We start from the raw sequence: 23,057 nt of genomic DNA, 5'->3' as shown, positions 1-23,057 counted from the left end.
GGAATTGTATGCGTCGGGATCTCACGTTTGTTGTGTTTCTGATGACACTGCATTTGTTTGCCGTGTACGCTAAAGCGCTCGAGATAGGTGTTTGCGATTTGCTTATACAATGCGACGTTATCCATTCCGAGACAAAGAAAAGTCATGTGTAAACTACACGACAAGGATAAGACTGAGTGAGTGTGTGTTTAAGGTGATCGTTTAAACACCAAAACTACACATCCCGTCATGCAACGCTTTGTTTGTTAAGTTCTAGTAGGCAGAATTTATGAATGACGGTCGCTGCCGTCCAATTCCCATCCGAGCTATGCCACAACCTTCCCAAATATGGTAAACAAATCTTTCAACACCAATTGAATCACTAGCATCATAACAGAAGACCCAAGATGTACTTTAGCGGAGTTCTTTGTAGTGTAGCATGTGACGACAACATTTACATTGATTTTACTTTTAATAACAGTGCATGCCTGCGCGTGTTAAAATGATATGCTTTAACTACAAAAACGCATCACATCTTATACACAGACAGAAAATAAACACTATTTGATTATTTAATTGTCATCCATAAGGTTTCATTTTAAGCTTTTGTGGTGTGCCTTCTTTCCAAGTCAGCTGAGAGCAGGAATGGATGGAAGGTAGACTGGTACAACATATCCCAATATCCTTTGCTCTCAGAAAATCCCGCCTCGCGAGAAAATGGGTTTCTCAGAAGAGAGTCTTTTTCAATAGTCTTGTTTTTGTTTTTATTTTGTCCACCGATGAAAAGTCGTTTATTTGACGTCTACTTTTGAGTTAACTGATTTTACTCAAGTCACTGTTTTTTCCACAAAAGCTAAAACGCAAACGCAGATACAGAAGTTGGTTTCTTGCAGTTCTTGTTGTCGCCAGAGATGGGAATGTATCCATAGCGGAGGAAGCAAACCGTATCCAGCTAACTGTGCAAACAAATCTTCCTTTATCCACATATATCGGTTTTCAGGAGCTATTTACACTTAAACATGGGTTCAATACTGAGCAGGAGGATTGCTGGAGTTGAAGATATCGATATTCAAGCCAACTCGGCGTACAGATATCCTCCCAAAACAGGTAAAATGCCACGAAAGTACAGTGTTGACAAACGTTAGCTTCATTATGAAGTCTGATGCAGTGTGCATTTTTACCGTTTTTGGTGTCAATCATGGATTGTCACACAATATTTACATTTGTTACTTTCCATTTAAACATTTTCTTTTAAATGTCTAATTCTGCTTTTTACATTAACTTTGGCAGTGATTTAATATGTAGAAATTCTATACTAATTTGAAGTCCTCATGGATGCATTAAAACATCATCCTGTGTCAACTTTGTCTAATGAACACATCCATCGCAGATAATAATCTCCCTAATGGCTTTATTGCAGGAAATTATTTCACCAGCCATTTTTTCATGGGAGGAGAAAAGTTCGACACGCCCCATCCTGAAGGATATCTCTTTGGAGAAAATATGGATTTGAATTTCCTAGGCAACAGACCTGTGCAGGTGACCAAAATTAAACGAGCTCAAAACTTTCAAGAGTTTGACACGTTATGTCATCCTCACACATTCGTTTTTTGCCCTGTTCTCCACAGTTTCCCTACGTGACCCCGGCACCGCAGGAGCCTGTGAAGACGCTGAGGAGTTTGGTGAACATCAGGAAGGATTCATTACGACTTGTCAAGTATATTCTGAATATAGTTATGGCTTGAGGGGGCTGCTCATGACCCCACACTGTAGAATATATGCTGAAATAAGAGATAAATGTGTGGATGTTTGACAACCAACTTTTGTATTTTGATTGTTTTTGCAGGTATAAAGATGATTCTGACAGCACCCCGGAGGACACAGGAGATCCTAGACTCCTTTACAGTGTTGAATTCTGCTTTGATACTGATGCCAGAGTGGCTATTACATTATACTGTCAAGCCTTTGAGGAGTTTGCCAATGGGATGGCAATGTAAGCTTCCGCTGAGTGGTACATTGGGTAAAGTTTCTGCAGTTGAAGGATGCTAAATCAATATGCTTGTTGTGTAAACTTTTGTAACTAAGTGAATTTCTTATAGAGGAAAAGGATTAGATGATAATTAGAAGTTTCCAAAGAAACATAAACCAATGGAATCTAGACAACAACTTAATTAATTCCTTGGAAACAGCGGTACAATGAGCACTTGGTCTATATACAAACGATTAAGCCCTTTTACAATGGTCACTATGTTTTACTGTACATTATTAGAAATTGATATTAAGTGTTGGTTATTATCACTACAATTTTATTTTGAAAGATACAGCCCCAAGAGCCCTTCAATGGTGTCTGAGACGGTCCATTATAAGGGAGGGATAAATCAGCAATTTTCTCTACCTTCCTTCAAGATTGATTTCACCAAATGGAAACCTGAAGAGGTGGGATTTTCTGAGATTGTGTTTCTGTAGACACTTAGGGCCTTTGCATCAGTGTCATGTGATGTGATGTTTTTAAAAAAACTATTGCGTACAGTTAGGTGTCATGTGTTTTGAGAATTAAACATTGAAATATTTCTGTAGCTGAACTTTGATCTGGACAAAGGCGTTTTCCCTTTGGTGGTCAAAGCAATAGTGGATGATGGAGATGGTTGGTGAAAAATATTTGATCATGAAAAATATAATCAGTTAGAATTATATAATATCATTTAATACTGTTATCTCACAAAACATTGTGTTTTCTGTTACAGATGTCACCGGGCATGCACATGTTCTCTTGGCGGCTTTTGAAAGGGTGTGTATTTCTTTAGATCTGTTTTCCACTCAAGAATGTCAGCTGAAGGCTCGTGAGCATTTGGTAAAGTTTTGTAACACTGAATAACGTTGAGTCAGTCATTAACCAGGCAGGATTTTATAGAGGCAGGATGGTTTGAGATTCATGGTTCACATGATCATGGAAAAGCTTAAATGTTTTCCTTTTTTATCAGGCTCTTTAAAGTCACTGTCAGAAATGCATTGGTCAATAATAGCTGGAATCCTGGAAATTGTTTTGTAGTCAATTAGAAAATGAAGATAGACAGAATTAACATAATTTAGCCTTGTGTAGAACAAAAGTTCCCACAGAAAGCATCACGAAGAGCCTGTGATGTTTTATTTGCGTCTATTTGATCTCTCACATTCTTGGTGCACTAAAATCTTTACCTTATCAGCTTGTTCTGTTGTTTTTATAATAGTAATGCTTTATATATTCCCTCACTTACAGCATGTTGATGGCAGTTTCTCTGTGAAACCTTTGAAACAGAAGCAGATCGTAAGTATTTTTGTGTCTCTTTATTTAATGTAAGAGTATCAGTATTCAAAATGTTATGTTTTATAATATATCAAGACATTATGTGTGCATTTGTAAAGGTAAATTCAAATATTCAGATGTAAAAGCTGATAGAACACTAATGAAAATATTGCTTCGGAAATAAATTGTTTGCACCACCAAAAATCTTTTAGTGGGGATATCTTCTGATTTGAAAAGTTCACTGTATATTTTAGTAATAAATGTATTGCAGTGATGATAATTTGTTTTCTTTTTACGTTAAACACATAAAATATTCTATATGTAATATAATGTGTATATCCATTACAGATTTAGGTATGATAAATAGGTATGATATTAGGTATGATAAATAATTTCGTATGATCCGTCCACACTCATGCACACTTATCCACTGCACTTGTGTGGAAGCAGTAATCAGGCCGTGTATCTTCATGAAAAAGATAATGAGTGTTTTGATCTGTGCTGTGATGTTTCTCATGCCAGAAATCTTCATTTATGTATCGCATGCTCGTCCTTTAGGTGGACCGGGTGAGCTATCTTCTGCAGGAGATTTACGGCATTGAAAACCGGAACAATCAGGAGACAAAGGTAAATCATGTCCCCACAGTGTGCCAGAGAATTTCAGGCAAATGAGATATGACACGCACAACTGGTAATACAGTATCCATCCTGCCTTTTTCGGTCTCTGTTTTCACGTACTGTTTTACAGTGTTTTGTTTTGTCTTCTCCCTTCAGTCCACGGAGGATGAGAACAGTGACAACAGCAGCGAGTGTGTGGTTTGTTTGTCGGACCTGCGTGACACACTCATTCTCCCTTGCAGGCACCTGTGTCTGTGCAATGCCTGTGCTGACACACTGCGTTACCAGGCCAACAACTGCCCAATCTGCAGACTGCGTAAGTACTCATTAATCAACGCCTGAGCTTCCTGTATTGTTCCTCCATTATTATTCAGATTTGCTCCGCTAAATGATCCGAACCTTTAAAGTGGGTATGGCCATAAAGATAAAAGGCTGAGGGATCATTTTTTAAATCGAATATGTAGTGATTTACCATTGTGCTTTAACCCCTTGCCCCTCTGTTATTATATTTTATCGTTCTTCGTGATGAATAGTCCTTAGTGCGGTACAGATCATGTGACTGTTGAACAGTGCCATCTGCTGGGGATGTCATGTACTAAGGATTATTTGATTTAGCTTTTCTTCCCATTTGTGAAATACTGTAAGACATCAAGGCATTTTCAGTGGATATATTGTAATAAAAAAAACACATTTCCTTGATGCTTCATAGGGCTAGTTCACCCAAAAATGAACATTGGCCGAAAATGAACTGAAATTTAGATGAGTTTGTTTGTTCATCGGAACAGATTTGGAGAAATGGAGCATTACATCACTTGCTCACCAATAGATTCTCTGCAGTGATTGGGTGCCGTCAGAATGAGAGTTTGTAATAAATGTATCATTAAGATGAATGGTGGTGCATTTTGATATGGAATTACAACAGCGGATGGATTTTTTACTGGAGAAAACATTATTATGGATTATGGACTGTTATTTTGACCAGAAATGACAGTTTAAACATCTTAATGATAGATTTAAAAAAAAAAAAACCCCATCTTAATGATACATTTTTTAGAAAACCCATTGCGAGCAAATTATCTCATTCAAATTTTCTCCAAATCTGTTTTGATGAAAAAGCAAACTTATCATTTTTTTTAATCATTTTTTCTTATTGTGTGCCAATGAGTAAATTCTCAGCAAATTTTCATTTTTGGGCAAGCTATACCTTGAAGGAGAAGCATGCTAATAAGATACTATTTACAGCAGGACTGTGGTGAGTTGGCCACGCTTTAGTGTACTTGCATAAAGTGTTTCTGCCCTATAGAACTTCTTCACTGAAAGAATGTGCACTGATTTTGCTTCAACAGGAAGACCAGCTGTGCAAATATTTACCCCCTTTTTAGTAGCCAAATGAATCTTGTTACTTTTAAGCTGCAATGTGAAGATGCAGCACCTGTGTTTGTTTATGCACACTGCACTTGTTTGTATCCCTTTACCCCACCTGACCTTTTCTTCTCCTCTCACTGCCCCAGCATTCAGAGCCCTGCTCCAGATTCGAGCCGTGAGGAAGAAAACAGCTGCCTCTCTCTCACCAGTGTCCTTTAGCCCAGTGTTGTCCCAGAGCTCTGACCATACTGAGCATTCGGTAAAGTTCACACTCATACTTCATCCTGTCCTCCAGATTATTAACACATCCTGGATCCTTTTCCACTGTGTTGCTACAGATGTATTGATTTTGTCCAGTGGAATCATGTTTCGCATTTCACTCCAGTACAGTTATGAATGCTATTTCAGGTTTTCAGTGGCGTATAGCCATTACTCATTTATTTGTTCCAAAATACAATAAAACAGTAATGTTCTGAAATATTACAGTTAAAAAGAGAAAGCATATTCAAAATATAGTATATGCTGATTTGGTGCTCAATAAATTTTTTTATAAGTATTGTTAAAAACAGAACAGAGAAATTTTTTTGCAGATCTTTTTTTTAAAGATTGTTTGATATATCCAAAGTACAAAAGAACTTTAATATTAACATTAAAAAATATATTTCCTGTCATAATTCTTAAAACAAAACCTTCAAATTATTTTGCCTCTACATGGCAATATGTCAGAAGTTTACTATTGACACAGATTTTTTTAAAATCTCAGAATGCAGACAACATTCCCCCTGGCTATGAGCCTATCTCACTTCTGGAAGCCCTGAATGGGGTGCAACCCATGTCCCCTTCAATCCCATCTGCACCTCTCTATGAGGAGATCCAGTTTTCTGGGGAGATGGGGGATCCTCTTAACCTGAGTGCAGAAACCACATCGATGAAGGGCAAAGGTAGCAAGTCACCAGATGGGTAAGTCCGTATTGTGAAAATATTCGCTCTGAAAATGCTCAAAAAATGTAGTTTTTTCCAAGTGACATGTGTTATGTTTCCAGGTCTACACGTTCTTCCTCATCCCCCATACAGGAGGAGGAAGACGAAGAAAAGATGTTGGAGCTCTCTGATGGCCAGCCTCGGTCTGTTCTGCCCTGTAGTCTCAGTCCCACTGAGGTCAGCCACTGTCAGTTTCTTCTCTGTACTTGTGAAATGATGCCCACTGACAAGCCGGTAATGGGTAACACTTTATTTTAAGGTATTGTTACACATTACAAGTACTTACTATAGTAATAACAGTTAATTATGCATAATTACAAGAACTAACCCTACACTAAACCTTAACCTTATAGATGGGGTTCTCAACTCTGGCCCTCGAGGTCCACTTTCCTGCAAAGTTTAGCTTTAATCTTGATCAAACTCACCTACCTGTAGCTTTCCAGTAAACCTGAACACCTTCATTAGCTTGTTCAGGTGTGTCTGATCAGGGTTGGAGCTGAACTCTGCGGGAAAGTGGACCTTGAGGGCCAGAGTTGAGAAGCTCTGCCCCATAGTACATGATTTAGTAGAGTAATAGTGCATTAATATGACTTGGTCGGTACTGTGTAATTACTGTACGCTATAACAACGTCACTTTAAAATAAAGTGTAACCCAGTGAGCAGATGGCTTTATTTTAACAGGGTACTTAAAGGCAAGCAGAAACTACTGTTTAACGAGAAGTTTTCATACTCTAGTTCTTGTTTGTGGCATAAAAACTGTAGAATAGTTTTTAGTTTTATTAACAAATTTATTTCCTGTAAACGATCATTGTGTTTGTGTGTGACTCGTGGCACGGATGAGCTGACTGTGTAATTCCATGAATTAGTTTGCATAGTTCTGTGGGTTTTACCTGGTTCCACACGACTGATAAAGAAATGCAAACTAGCAAACAACCTACACTGCTTATCATTTTCCACAACCTGAAAAAAATAAAAATAAAAAAACAGCTCATCCTAATTTATTTCCCAACAGGCAACAGAGGGTGTGTCCACCAAACCAGGATTCCCAAATTCAGGTTTGCAAACTTGATGTGCAAATCAGCATTAAAATAAAGCATTTTATGTAAAGTGGCCATGCTATTTGAATATATATATATATATATATATATATATATATATATATATAGACTTCCATCATCTCAGGCTTTGGTTGTGATGCAGCTGTGTAACAGTGATGGAGAACAAACCATGTTAATCATGTGATGTTGGCAGGTTCAGAGAGCAGATCGCTGAGTGTGTCTGTGAGTGAAATCCTACAGGACTGCCACAGTGAGCGCAGCAGCCTGAGCCGGACAGAAAGTGACCCCTCAGCAGACCTGGCCCTGCCTGGTGAGCCACTAACATACACTCAATGCCTCACAATCCTGACACCCCCATTAACTAATAGTAAATAGTTCCTTTGTGTCCTTTTTCAAAGGTGGGGTGTCTTTTACACCCTGATTGACTTTGAGAAAATGCAAAAGTTGAAAAAAATCTAAATTCAGGCAGAACTGATGCTGTGCTGTGTGAACCTTCTCTGTTATTGATGCTTTCTTTGCTCAGCAGTTCTACCAGGAAAGCTTCTCTTTATATATATATATATATATATATATATATATATATATATATATATATATATATATAAAAATGTCAGTCTGTAAAAGCATTTTTACTGTTCTCTTAGTGTAAGTCTTGAAAATGTGTTTGAGATAAAAATGTGATTTGATTAAATGTTTTTTTATTTTACAAGTTTTGTAATTATAATTTCAAAAACAGTACACAGGATTAGTATTTTGAATAAGATATGAATAGTTTACTATTATAGTATTGAAATGTAACTTGTAATTAAATCAGTCTGTTAAATTTCATAATAAAATGTTTTGAATTTTTATTTTACATTTAACTAAGAAGAATATATATTGTGCTATAGTCCATTTTCACCACATAAACAGTCGAAATTATGAGATACTAAGTCATTATTGTAAGTCAAATTTATAAAATACTAGATCAGTATGACAAAAAAATGATTTGGGTTCATATCAATTTCAATTTTTAATCTTAATGACATAGTATCCCATAACTTTGATTTATGATTTACCAAAGCAGGATATTTTTTCCTCATGTGGCAGAAATGAGCTTCCATGCTGGTTCTGTGTGTCTGAAGCATGTCTAATGCTGTACTGTCTCCTAACCCTCTCTCTTTCTTACTCTAACTCGGCTTGCTGTTAACACACATAGCGTCTGAGTCATGGTCCACTGCTGTAGAGGAATGTTGACTCTGGTAGGTCATCAATGTCATGAATATTTCACTCCTTTTTTTTTTCCTTTTTTTTTTTACTGGTTTTCCATTTTTCTACCAGTCGCTTTAATAGTCCGTTCATAATAGTTATTTCTAAGTCACATGTAAACACAATTATATTACCACAAGTTTGGACACACCTTCTCATACTATATCACCATGATAGATGAAAAACTGTTGTCAATAAAGAAAATTCAAATGTAAGACCAAGCTGGCCTGAACTAATAATTGTAACCTTAAGCCCTTTTTATTCAAGAGATCTTGAGAAAAATCAAGTGAATTTTCTCCTCCATTCTCACTTCACTTATATTCACCCTTCCTCAGGGTCATCGGAGTCCATAGAAAGCCTGAGGAGTCAGAGCACCAGCAGCTCCAGTCAGCCCCTGCTCTGCCTCCCCAGCACCCTGCGCATGGAGGATGAGCGGCTCACTTCATAAACGCCCCTGTTGTGCCAGTTTCATCAATCCGCTGTTTCAATCTCTGCTACGCAAATCACACTATTCCCATTCCAGCACACTATTGTTCATGAATGCTACCCTGTCTCAATTAAGACAATTACTTCTCGAGTAGAACGATCAAAATTGTGTATTAAAGAGTCCTAGACATTTCACTGTGTAGTAGAAAAACTTCACATAAATCTAACACACTACCTTCAAGAAAACTTAAAAAAGAATCTTTATTTATAAGACGCTTATAGCTTTTGCTGTGAGAGTTCAGAAATTTTGAATGATTCAAAATCTTTTAATGGATGCCCAATCTCTTTGATGTATGCAGCTTCATGGTGATTTATGACTGTGTACTTGTTAGAATTAAAAAAAAAAATATATATATATATATCACTAAGTGCATCAGATTGCAGTATGATACGGGCTATAAACAGTTATCCAGCTGAAGTAATCCTCTATGTCTGTATCTTATTATTTTGTTTTGTGCCTTATAGTACTGTGTGGCTGTCCCTTCATGTGGAAACATAAAAAGCGGGAAGCTGTAGCACTTTTTGAAGCTTTAATAAGTAGTTTATAGAGGGATCTGCCATCATTTACAGTGACATATGTGATGCTTTTTAGTGAATTCACTGCTGCTTCTATATGTCAGGCACCTTTAAAAGTGATGTATATTTGTATGTAGTCAAATTGTTTTATCATAAAGTGTTGTACACAAATATGAGTCACTGTGGTTATTTATTTTAAGTCATAAATTATATGAAATTATTGATGATGTTTTGACATAAACCCTAATTCCAATAAATACACTAAATATAAAATGTAAGCTTTTGAACTTTGTATCCATCAAAGAATCCTAAAATATGTTTTCCACAAACATATTTAGTAAAACTGTTTTCATAACTGAGCACCAAATTAGCGTGTTAGAATAATTTCTAATGTAAACCGATAATTTTGTGACTCTGAAGACTCAGATAATGGCTGCTGAAAATTCCACAGGATTGGAATAAATGAGACAAGACAGATATTATCTGAGCCTACTGTAGTGTGAAAAACATATTAAGCCAGATGGTGGCAGTGTATTCACTGTTTTATAAAAACGTTCACGTATTTATTAGACGAAACGGCTGTAGTTTATGCTGTAGTTTCTCCTATCACCTGAAATATTTTACCAAAATACAGAGCCCAACTTTAAAAGGGTTTAATGAGCCTAACGGCTATTTGTTGGACAATGCGGTGTTTAAGTCACTGCTCTCTGACTGTGACGAGAGAACAGAGGTCTCCTCCGGCGGGATGAGTGGCGCGCTCCTTTTATTGCACTTCACTCTTTTCATTTGTGCGCCTTTCTTAAACTCTTGGCGCGCGCGCCTCGTTTATTACCAACGACATTTTAACGACTCACTTCAGACATGATGAAGCATCGTAAAAAGTAAAATTTATGTCGAGAAAGAATAATAATAAAAATAAAAAAGATAAGGATGCTGATAATAATAATAATAAATAAAACTCAAAACATATTAATGTATATGTTTATGGGCTGCACTTAAATTAGTAAATATGTGTCAGTTCACGAGGTTTAAAAAAGAATGCTTAATTTAATCATTTAATAAATTGCTATAATTGCAAAATAAATGAGCACCTGTCATATTTTGCGCGGATGTGTGGTTGAAAGCACTCCTCGCGAGGGACAATGACATGTTGAACTCTGGAGCTCTCAGCCAATCAGAGAGCGTCAACATTTAAAGGGCTATTAAGAAACAGGCAAAACGGCAGAGTGCAAAGCCTACAGCTCATTTCTCTCTTATTCACTCGCTTGCGAAAACGTAAAAGTGTTTCTACATGGCTTTCTTAAAGACAGGAATGGAATGATACTTTTACACAGTCGATGTCAGGACATGTCTAATTTTGTGGATCCGCTGCACTTGTTGCACTGAGGCGAACGGGCTGTATCTAACGGACGGAGAGATATTCACCGTTACGGGTCAAACCGAAAGGTCCTCGGTGTGTTTTCATTGCGCAGGTAGGCATTTGATTTGAGGGATTTCGTTTTGCCCAACCTTGTGATGGATTATACGCTTACAAAATACATACTGTTCATTTTTTATTAACTGTTAATTTTTGAAATTTCAAGCAACGCTGTCTGTTTTACAGATCTGTTTCTTCAAAAACACTAAATCGTGCCCATGATGCCAGTGTTAGTGAGTCCCGAGATAGCGAATAAATTCAAGGAGAAATGGATGATGCTCCATCCGGAGGATCAGGACAATGTGAGCGGCTCGGTTCACTTTGACGACAGTCTCACCAGTCTGCACTGGCTGCAGAACTTCTCCATCCTCAGTGCCAATCCTGAGCGGACTCCCAGCTCCGGCTGCCATCCGCAACACCTCTTCTACAACAAAAACCAGCAGGGGGGCACCGACTCGCCCTCCAGCCCACCTGCTGGAGATACCGCCGCCACAGGGATGCCACAAACACCTGGGAATCCCACGACGTCCTGCAGCAGTTTGACGAATTCATACGGGCCCCAGCAAGCGGGGCTCTACATAACGGCGCAAACAAATCCGTCTGAGGAAATAGACTATAAAACAAACCGCCATGTGAAGCCACCATATTCATATGCCACGCTGATTTGCATGGCAATGCAAGCTAGCAACAAAACCAAAATCACTCTGTCAGCCATATACAGCTGGATCACGGAGAATTACTGCTACTACAGATACGCGGAGCCAAGTTGGCAGGTAACTTCACCTGTTTATCTTTGAGATCCACTTAATGATTTTTTTTTCTGCATTGAAATGCAGTATCTTTAGATTTTTAAAACAGAGAAAGATAAACAGCATTTATTTATTTATTTATTTATTTTGTGAAACAGGTGCACCTACGAGTCCTCTTAACATTCAGGTTTCTTAACGGCTCTTTTAACGATTCTTTTAGTACTTTTGTAGGGGGGAAAGAAATACAATTATTTTTGTTAAAATTATTTTATTCAGTCTCTTTCTAAATAAGATAATCGCAGATTATTTTTCAATTGCAATTTTCCAGACCAGATATAAAAAAGTTAATGCATTTCTTATAAGAAGTGTTTACTTTTTAAACCTTTTGAATCAAACGTAAAGATAATAACTTGCTGCTCAATTCATTAAATTTCAAGGTTTATGATTCACTAAAAACAGTCGGGATTCAGACTCCACTTGTATGACTTTATGTTTATGATTCACTAAAAAAGAACCGACTCAGACGAGTCATTCATTTGATAATCGTACTGCATTTACATATCTGTATGTTTCTGATTCACTGAAAGGAACCGGTTCATAAGTGTCAGTAGTTCTGCACTCACAATACACTTGTAGCTCTGTATATTTAAGATTCTCACTATAAAGAACCATTTCAGTCATTTGTTTGGTAATCGAATATTTCACTGTATGTTTCTGTTTTTTCTGAAGAGTCATTCATTCGTGAGTCAAAATTGACACTATTAATTGGTGTTTGTTGATACAGCACTACCAAAACAGTCCTGTGCACTCATCTATAGATAAGTCAGGGTGACTGATGATGGAAGCTGAGACCACTATACCCAAGAGCACTAGGTTTCCTGAGTCCTCCTTCCGTAATGAGGGATCCTTAAGGGAGCCACTGATCATGTGAAACTAGAAGCGCTGCATTACTAGAGAGCGTCTGCCTTATTCCCCACGTTTCATCTTCTGTACACATCCCCTTCCCCCATTTGTCTCTGAGCCAATGAAATAGGACACCTCTACCTGTTGCACACTGGGATTTTATAGGGACCTTTATGCGTGCTGTCTTCTTCAGTGACTAAAAGTTATCGCGTTTATATTCTACACTCTATCCAAAATTAGGCTCTGTATTCAAACAGCTTAGTTAAATTAGCTTTTTTTTTTCAAAAAAAAAAAAAACTGCTATACCTATTGTTAACTCGTAAATAAACAGATTTTTCTTCTTTTCTTTTAGAATTCAATCCGCCATAACTTGTCCCTGAACAAGTGCTTCATGAAAGTGCCCAGGCAGAAAGATGAGCCAGGAAAGGGAGGCTTTTGGCAAATCGACCCGCAGTATGCTGACATGTTTGTCAATGGGGTTTTCAAACGGCGGCGAATGCCTGCCACAAACTTCAATACCCAAAGACAGAGCAAAATGTTATCCTCTCCCAGCTCTTCATACGGCTCTCAGTGCAGTCAGACTGGCCAACAAATGGGAATGGTCCACTTCCAAAGTCCTGTCCCGGGAAACAAACGCAAGCAAGTCTTCCCCAAACGAGGCAGCAAGCTGGCCAGAGTCTCCAAGAGCCCTCTGTTAACCACCGACATCAAAACTTCAGACATACTGAGAGGAGATTTTGACCTGGCATCTGTTTTTGACGATGTGCTAAGTGGGAATGACAGCACTTTTGAGGATTTGGATATCAACACAGCACTGAGCTCGCTGGGATGTGAGATGGAGCTATCTTCCCAGATCCAGCACGGGCCTGGCTACAGCAATGAGGACGAACAGGCCTGTGCTTACCTAGAGGCGAACGGCATGATGGGATGCAACATGGAGGACTTTCACCAACAGCACCACCAGCAGGTACAGGTCCATCCGCAATATTACGAGGGAATGTTCACAGATCAGTTTCACCAGCATCAGCAGCACCCTTGGGAGATTAAAGAGGAAGTCCAAGCCATCCCACTTACCTTGGATCATGGCTATGGGCTTTGTGAGGGATTCTTCTCGGAGATGCAACTCTGGGAAAGAGCCGAGTCATATCTGTGAACATGTCTGAATACATACGCACTGTCTTTGCTCGTCTGAAGACCTAATGACTTTTGTTTTGCTACATTAGCATGAAGAACGTGAGAGGTTATGTGTAATTATTCTTTGTACTTCTTTTGCATTTTGTAAGAGCATATACTGATTCATTTATAATCACTCTTGATCTTTGAATTCTTGATTTGTTTTTTTTTTGTTTTTCAATGGAAAATTTCTTAAAATGGATAAATGTTGTGGGACAAACGTAGTTATTTAGGATATTGACATTTCGTTCCTTATTGATTAATCAATCTAATATATCCGTTTTAGTTTACTTGATATTTTAGGCAATGCCATGCTTTATATAATTCTAACAAAAACAAAAAATATATAAAAATCACATATTTGAGAGAAAAGGGATGCAACGAGCCAAAGTGCTTCACAAAATCATTTCCAGAGACAAAATAACCCAGCACAAGCACTTTGAAACATTAGCTCCGTTTGTTGCCCAGTGATCTAGACTCATAATTTATTTTCTCCCTTTTATGATAATCTTTGAGAGTGCAACGTGTCCCACAAGTGCTCTCCTACAGTTCAAAATGTAATGCATTAGTCTCAGATTTAGCATGAATTGTGGGTGGCAGTCTTACAAGGCAATGACTTCTAGAAGTGTACTTGTATCGATTCTTTGAGAAATGGACTAAAATATGCAGCGTGAAACAAAATAGATGCTGTACTTGAATAAAAATGTCAATCTGTACAACCTTTTTCAGTTGATAGCTTTTGATTTTTGGATATGGATATTAAATAAATGTACATTGTTTCCATAGAATTTTTGCGTTTTTCAAAAAATACTAATTCTGTTCCTCAAAATTCCACATACAAGTTAGTGGACAACATTCTTTGTTTGCCATTATAAGAATAAGCTAACGCTATATGTTTAACTATTTATAGCCATTGTGGTACTTATATTAATAATTCAGATTTTGATCAGTTTTTATAAACACCAAAACTTTTTTAGTCTACATTCAAAAGTGCACACACCTCAATAAGTACTTCACGTACTAAAAATGTGTGTTCTCTAGAATTTAGCCGATCAATTTCATGGCAAAGATTTTCTAATAAAGTCCCATTGACTTGCTAGCTGGATACAAAGGCTGTATTTTGATTGTTCCTCCTATGTCACAAAAAAATAACAAACAAAAATCTCTCCTTCATACCACACCTTAAACGGGAATCCATCTTGTCCCTTTTCACAAAGCTATCATGATTTATTGTCAGAGTGGTTTGATTGACATCATTGATACAGTAAAATCATGCCCAGATGGGCCTGCATTTCTCCTTACATTACCATGACGTGTCAAAGAGTGACAAGCATGTCTAAATTGACAGTCTGGCACACAGGCTGGTCCTATACATTGACAATGATTTAGTCAAAGTCACTGTAAGGGTATTCAGAAGTCTTTGGTATGTTTTATATAATATGTATTATAGTGTGCATTGTCCCTTGATTTTGGATGGCCATCTTTGTTTTAAACAATGGACGGCATTCAGATGGAGCAGTCAAAGACTAAATAGCCAAGAAATGCTCATTTTAGTTATTTGTGTTTTATTTTCTGTCAAGTTAATTTCCTTGCTGTGCCTCCCACCTTGAATAATCCAGCCGACTTGAATATCTGTGAAAATCCACTGCATTTGAGGCAAAAAAAATAATACTTTCACACTTAAAATCTCTTTTTAATGAAAAAGAAAAAAAGGAAAGAGAGGATTAGTCAATTTCATCGGCTCTGCCTCCTTCTGTTGGAAGTCATGTGTAGAGACCCTTCTGAATCTGTGGAGTAATTTACATTCCTTGAACACCAAGATAAAGCAGAAATGGTAATCCCAACTAGCTATGGTCATGGCAAGGGCATATATTCATACACATAAACATATATTCAGTGACCAGTAAGTGATCCTCTGCAGTTCACGAATTCTGTTTTCACCACAAAAGCATGCTTCGAGTCTCTGTGGACATGACAGAGGTGACTTAGTGCCAGGACTGCGGTGTAGGCAGGGTGAGAGGGGAGGTGTGGGAGCGAGATGCCTTATGCTTCTCAGGGGATGGGTTTTTGTGGAGGAGGGATGGGAGAACTCCTTGACGCTGGAGATAACATTATCTCCCCGGAGGCAGAGATTCCTGCCTGTATTTACACGGGTGCTGTCACCGCTCCAGCCCCGTATACAGACCTGTCAGCTTGAACAAGGACGGCTGTCACGGCGGGGCATCTCCACACTGCTTTATGTCCCCCGTGGACCGCTGGCAGCAGCTGATTACAGGTGTTATGTGAGATGTGTCAGCCATTCTGCTGGAAAAGTCAGCAAAACGCTGGTGTCAGCACTCAATGTGTGTATTTTCACCCTGAAACGTACTCAATGACATGGCACTTTTTTTGTTTTGTTTTGTTTGATCTATTAATTTATTCAGCAATTAATTAAATGACACACAAAATGACACAAATACTCTTCTGGTATGTATGTATATCTATGATTTTGGGTGTATATGACTTTCTTCTTTCAGACAAATACATTCAGAGTTACGCTGCGCCAGCCGCTGGAATGTAACTCTCTCATGTATGTATTTGTAAAGATTTAAATATGGATATTTTTCTTACAAAAAGGCGTCAATTCACTTCAGGAAGCCTTTATTAACCACCCAGAGCCGTGTGGGATACTTTCTATGATGGATTGGCACATTATATTAGACTTCTGTTGGAGTATTGAATATCAACCAATCACTGCCATTATAAAGCTTGGAAGAGCCAGGACATTTTTTTTACTATGACTTTGATTGTATTTGTCTGAAAGAAGAAAGTCATATACACCTAGGATGCCTTGAGGGTGAGTAAATTATGGGCTAATTTTCATTTTGGGTGAACTATCCCTTTAAATTTGAATTTGATAATGTTATGGAGGCCAAAAATTCCTGTTCTGTCCTGACATCACCATAAAGGGAAAAGAAGCCTCATTAAATACCGCATTAAAGGGGTCATATGATGCGATTTCAAGTTTTCCTTTCTCTGTGGAGTGTTACAAGCTTTTGGTGCATAAAGAAGATCTGTTAAGTTGCAGACCCTGAAGTCTCAAATCCAAAGAGATATTCTTTATAAAAGTTAAGTGTCAACCACACCCCTCTAAAACGTCTCGTTTAAACACGCCCCCACATGTCTACATCACAATGTGGGAAGATTTGCAGAACACCGCCCAAATATTCAGGCAAAGAAAGAAGGTATACCTTTTATTCTCGCTCTAGTATTGTTGTTGCTGCCGGGCCCATGTAATTGAGACGCTGTTTCGTTGTGAAAGCAAAAATAAATAGTTGGTTTCCAAAAGAAGACAGAACTAGAAATTAGTGGTTAAGTTGAATTTACAACACTGTTCCAGAACAGTTCAACCCAAATATTTAGATATGTGCAACGCATTTAATGGAGGACTGTTTCCTGATCCTGGCAGAGTAGACCGGCTGTTTTGACCGGGACACAGTATGGTAAAGTGCTTAACATTTCCGTCACATGTTTGAGGCATTCGGCCAATCACAACGTACTAGATATCTGGCCAATTAAAGCACACCTCGCTTGTCAGACCGATGAGCTTTGTAAAAAAAATGACACATTCCAGAAAGGCGGAGGAGAAACAATATACAGTATGTGGAATATATATATTTTTTTTCCTTAAACTGCATAAACACATTTCATTACAGCAAATACACAATGTTCTTTTTAGCAACATCATATGACCCTTTTAAGATTAAAAAAGCTTTTGCAAGTTTAAGTAATTTGGCATAATCTTTTATTATTATTTCTTAGAGAAAAAAAGTTACAGTATGTCTGTTGGCTACCGAAACAAAGTTGTGTGGTTCAATAAACAAGCAGTTGAACATGCAAAAAATTAAATATTATCATAGACTTCAATAAATCTCTTCTAATGTCAGCAGGATAAAGTATAAACAAATACAAATAAAATCATCATGTTATAATAGTTCTTGATTTGGCTAAATGTAGTAGGAAAGGGACATTTGTTTACCTACCTAATATTACCTAACATTCTTCCTTTCTTTCTTTCTCACACTGAAGACTCTTTATATGAGTTTGGATATATAAGTCACACACACATACAGTATAATCACATAAGGGCTATATAACTTAGCTGCTTAATTGGTTGCATCTTTGCAAAAAGTCTATTAAATGAGATTAGAAAACATGAGGATATTAACATCGTGATTTTCTGAAAAGCTTCTTTCTTTATTGTGAAAAGTGCGTACAAATACATTTGACTTGACGTGAAGGTATCATGAGCTTCTTCATGAATTCCTTTCATGCATTCAAAGCTTGCAGGGACATTTTTTTTTTGTTAATACCGCTGCCTTTTCATGAGTCACAGATGTAGCCAATGAACAGTTGGAATACAAAAAGCCCCATAGTGATTGTGAGTCGTTATGGCTAATCTTATTTTAAGCTTTACTTAACTAAACAAACCCTTTCATTCCAGGCTGGATCGGCCAGTGGTTCCCAACAGAAGCAGGTTAAAGGGCAAAGGTAATAAAATGACTCTTATCTCACTGAACTACAGAGCAGTTTGTGCGATAATATTTTTTGACAGATCTGCATCAATAAAAATTTGGCAATTAAACGTGTTTTTCATGTATTTGAGCACACTCAATCATAAAAACCAACATAATGTTGTCATCATAAGTGTAAAAACATCTTTACGAAGCTTTCTATACACTATAGAATCGAATTGGAAAATATCGTTCAAAGTTATAAGATACGCATTAGAATGAAAGTTTGTAACATATACTTATTCTGCTAAAAGCCTAAATAATAAATAATTTGGAATAAATTAAACTATATATATATATATATATATGATATATATTTGATCAAAAATACATAAAAAAAGTAATATTGTGAAATATTACTACAAGGTAAAATAAATATTTTTATTTATTTATTATTATTTTTATTTTGATCAAATAATTACAGGCATGCAGAGCATAAAAGACTTCTTAAAATTTCATTATAAATGTAATTATTTTGAACTTTTATTTGACCATTTTATTTGACCATTTTTATGCGATTTTGCTTTTTTATTCTGCTTGTTAATTAATACATTTTAAAATAAAGATGCTGTGTTCGGTCTTTGCATCAAGCAGCAAAACCAGTTAAGAATCACTACTGATCTAGCAAATATTATGTTAAAAATGTACCATTTTACAATCAGTTGTACTTTCAATCATGATTTTATTTGAAACAGCCCAGTTTTGTTGCCTACATCGCTACTACAATTGCCAGGTTTATTTTATCCTTCCTGCTGTGCTAATTTTATTGATTGCGTGGAAACCCAAAATAGACGCAAGTCGCAATAAACTGCTATGCATTCTAAATGAAAGGAGATGCTATTAGGAGACACTTCAGAAGGGGTGAAGAGCCCATTCAGAGGCCGCCTTTCATGAAGATATTGAATAGCATTATTTTGTCTCCTAAATATGTCAGTATACAGATATGATAAATATGTAGATATAACTTACTCAGTGACAATTTAACAAGGGAGAAACAGTCCCTGATCAATGCTTGGTGCGATTGCATTATGAAGACATATGTCATATTTCCCTCTAAAATCTTGTGGTGAGATTTCACTGCTTATTGGCTGTGGAGGTCTTATGAAATGATTTATTGTATCGATTTATCTTAACTGTGCTTAAACTCATGCAAGCAGACAGAAAGAGCATTTCCCAAATGCAGCGTACCAAAAATATGGCTCGCTGGGTACGAGCCACAGCCGTGATTGGAATGCAGAATTAGTCAACACAGTCCTCCTAAATGTCACTCCTGCCTGCTCCTTTCATTTCTTCTCCATATCCTTTGTGGGTTGCTATAAAGCATGGTGCAGGCCCAGGACGGGTTGGCAGGGTGGCTGGTGAAAAGCATTCCTCAGGGGTTTCTTAGATCTCTGTGGCTGAGCGAGAGAGAGCAGCCAGAGGGCATAGTGTCGGGACGCCCCGAACCAGAGGCAGTGCCCTGGAGCCCGGCCACACACACTGCTGCCCCATGCCAGTCAGCAAAGAGAGAAAACAAATGCAGAGCCATTCTCTGAATCTTTTACCAACTATCCAGCTCGCTCAGACTCCATTTATATGGAGTTATATGGAGATATTTTGTGTCTCTAGTTTGAGGATATAGAACTGTGAATTAGTGCGGTATCACTTAGATCACTTATAAATGAAAATTAATCATCCTCTATGTCATTCCAAACGAAATTTGACCTTTTTTTCTGTGGAACACAAAAGGAGATGTTTTGAAGAATGTTTGTACTGCTCTTTTCCATACATTTAAAGTGGACCTCAGAAAAACACCACAGAATGTGAGAAACATATTAAAAATAAATGAAAATGTTGGTTAAAAAATAAAGTATCATGGATTTTCACCACATGACATTTACCGTACCTTGTTATGAAAATATAAAACCTGATATTTTATTTTTATAACTTGACATGCTGTCAGGGTCTGCTCCTCACCGTGATAGAATCTTTCTTTCTTTCTTTCTTTCTTTCGTGCATGGCTGCATCCAAAATACTGCTGCATCCATATATGCTCATCCAGACACCTTTTCATTTAATAATATTAATGAGGATTTTTTTCTTCATTAAATCAAGACAGATATCATATTAAATTAATACAGAAATTTAAATTAAGCTCATCAGAGAAGAGTTACGTGATAGATGGGACAGAAAAAAAATTGTGTCATATAATTGACCCAAGTACTTTCTTGTTTTCGGAATAAAGTTATGAGTGTTTGAAATGACAAGCGTGAATAAATATTGAGTTTTATTTTTAGGAGAACTGGTTTCTACAGCTATATCAGGTTATTGACTAGTGTTCCATTACACCTTTGTCTGTTAGCATGGTCCAGTCATTTCCAGCCCTTTCTTTGTGTTTTATCTCTGTATCTTATATGATTAGCTGTGCTAACTCGTGCGCTCTCGTATGTAGCACTTTTTAACTGCTCTCATCCCATTCTCATTAAAGCCAGCTGCATGTCATTGCTTCTGCTTAATCACATACTGCAATGATCTCGTCTCCGTCACCTGCCTGCTGGTTTGGCCCTGTTCAAACTCTCTCCTCCTACACTGTCTGGGCGAGTGGGCCGGGAGCAAATCTCATTTGCTTTAGCACTCACACTAAATCACTGAGAGAAATAGCACCTGATTGCATAAGCATGACTCCACATGGGGAAATGTGAGCCTCAGTCTCCGACACCTCTGTCGAACGTGTCGCTTCTCTTCTTCATAATTGATGACCGACCCGCACATTACGTGTACGGGCTCGGTGCCGAGATGAGGTGTTCAGAAGCTTAAATGAGCTTGAACTTGACACTTGGCTCAGAGCTAAAGCCCACAATGTATTGTGTCTCCTTCGAGTCCTGCTAATTGAGTGCAGTTATTGTTGTGTAGCTTTTTGACCAGGAAAGTTGTAACGCTTTTTCATGTCAATGTCTGTCATTTGAAACTAAAGTCTACATTATCTACTTGAAACTAAAGTAATTTCAAAATTATTATTATAATTCCCTTACTACACCCCCATTTTATTTTAAGCATTTTAAAATCAATTTTGTTCTCAAACAGCATTTTATTATAAAATAAAATGATTTGGGAAATACATAAATAAAAAAAATATAAAAAACAGCAGTGTGTTTGCTTGTTAATCTCTATATGCTCATCACTTTTTTAATCAGTAAAAGTACAATAATGTATTGAAATTATATTGTTGCAATGAATGTATCCATTGATGCTAATACGGGGTTAAAACATAAATAAATAAAATCAGTAAAAGTAAATGAGGAAATAGTGTTAGTATCCTCGCTGTCTGACATATTTTTTTATATTTTTTTTATTTTATAGGCCTATATAAAACTAAACAAGAAAAGTGGCATGCATTATGCATCGCATGTTTTACCATGCATTAACCTGCTTGCAAATGAAATTATAACACAACAGTAAAAAGTGAAGTCAATCCTTTACATTTGTACAGAGACACATAGTTGTCAGTCATTTCTCCCTTGTTTCTAATTAGTTGGTAAAAGTGAATGTTCATGTCATGTTACAACCATTTTCAATCTCCTCTATATCAGTCTTGGAGTCTATTTAAAGAGCTCTTTCAAAACATGTTTTGTGGTATTAAATCTCAACAAATTATTCTAGGCACCTGTGAATTTATCTTATGGCCCTAGGTGATACAGTTTGACATGTATCATTGAGCTGCAGTTGTTTTCCTGTTTGTTGAAAAGAAAGATTTCTTCTTTTGCGGCACATAAAAGCTCTCTGGAGATGCATCATTTGTATCTACATACACCCTTGTGGCTGCAGGAATGCTATGGGACTCTGTGCTTTTGGGAAAAGATTCATGTTATGTCATGTCGATTTAAAAAGAACATTAGTTCTCCTTCCGTGACAATCAAGAGCTGATAATGCTAACAATGCATGTGTGATTTATTAAACAAAGACTATTAATCACTCTTTTCATTTATTCCCGTCCATTTACTTGCTGAACCTCAGGTGCAAGCAGCACACAGCTGATGAGTAAATGCTCAGTAAATTCGATTATAAAACTGCTAGCGCTCAGAGCTGAATCAGAGAGATGGTGCAGTGCAGATATACTTGCTGATACCTGAGAGAGGGGTAGAGCAAACATCAGCCTATTCCTGTAGAACAAACCCTACCACTAGGGCTTCATTAAAACTGATTGGACCCACAGGGACCACACCTGTTCCAGGCAGGTTGGGATCCACACACACACGCATATACTTTGTGGCTTCAGCTTTCAGGGGAACTGGGTTAATACATTGCAAATACACAATCAGGAGAACACAAGTGCTCTGGATTCTCAGAAGCAGTGGGAATCTCTGGAAGGCGCAGTACACGGATGTGCGCTTCCATGCACTTCCATACTCCCCCGGTTTCTTGTAATCAAGCTGACAGCAGGTGGATACTAGGGGGCACGGGTCACATGACACCCTCCCATAGTGTGTTAGTGGATACTAAGCATGCTAGTGAAAAATATCCTGCACAATGTTTTCAATCTTCATTGCAAGTTTAGAAAGACTAAGTGTTTGTATAGTTTAGTCAACTTGAAATGCTTAGTTGTATTTAGTGACAACTTCACATAAAAGGACATAAAAGTTGAGTCTGGGAATTCATTCTAATGCTAAGTTTTAAGTGTGATCGCAAATTGCAACAAACATATTTTACAGTGGAAAGAAAGATGATCAGTGATGTTCAAAGTAGTTCTGT

General features: G+C 37.4%; 2 protein-coding genes across 3 annotated transcripts; both read left to right on the top strand.

Moving 5' to 3' along the window:
• The first annotated feature begins 376 nt into the window (after window positions 1-376).
• LOC128025163 (probable E3 ubiquitin-protein ligase MGRN1) lies at window positions 377-9,705 on the top strand. 2 transcript variants are annotated; one of them, XM_052611215.1, is made up of 17 exons: window positions 381-1,086; window positions 1,400-1,518; window positions 1,608-1,696; window positions 1,826-1,972; window positions 2,298-2,415; window positions 2,557-2,623; window positions 2,724-2,767; window positions 3,236-3,283; window positions 3,821-3,889; window positions 4,037-4,196; window positions 5,392-5,504; window positions 6,009-6,205; window positions 6,289-6,403; window positions 7,239-7,281; window positions 7,478-7,594; window positions 8,483-8,525; window positions 8,868-9,705. In XM_052611215.1, exons 1-16 carry the CDS (start codon window positions 999-1,001, stop codon window positions 8,518-8,520), a joined length of 1,572 nt encoding a protein of 523 aa, XP_052467175.1. In that variant the 5' UTR covers window positions 381-998; the 3' UTR covers window positions 8,521-8,525; window positions 8,868-9,705. The 2 variants fall into 2 exon arrangements, with proteins under 2 accessions (XP_052467174.1, XP_052467175.1); XM_052611214.1 differs by lacking the exon at window positions 8,483-8,525 and having other exon boundaries at window positions 377-1,086.
• Window positions 9,706-10,681: 976 nt separating this feature from the next.
• Window positions 10,682-14,500, top strand: LOC128025490 (forkhead box protein J1-B). Its single transcript, XM_052611903.1, has 3 exons — window positions 10,682-11,006; window positions 11,138-11,724; window positions 12,956-14,500. Exons 2-3 carry the CDS (start codon window positions 11,170-11,172, stop codon window positions 13,754-13,756), a joined length of 1,356 nt encoding a protein of 451 aa, XP_052467863.1. The 5' UTR covers window positions 10,682-11,006; window positions 11,138-11,169; the 3' UTR covers window positions 13,757-14,500.
• Window positions 14,501-23,057: the final 8,557 nt, after the last annotated feature.

The sequence above is a fragment of the Carassius gibelio genome, chromosome A12 (assembly GCF_023724105.1).
Source record: "Carassius gibelio isolate Cgi1373 ecotype wild population from Czech Republic chromosome A12, carGib1.2-hapl.c, whole genome shotgun sequence".
In the NCBI taxonomy this organism is placed as follows: Eukaryota; Metazoa; Chordata; class Actinopteri; order Cypriniformes; family Cyprinidae; genus Carassius; species Carassius gibelio.
The sequence above is the reverse complement of the archived record's forward strand: the minus strand, read 5'-3'. Positions and strand labels throughout refer to the sequence as shown.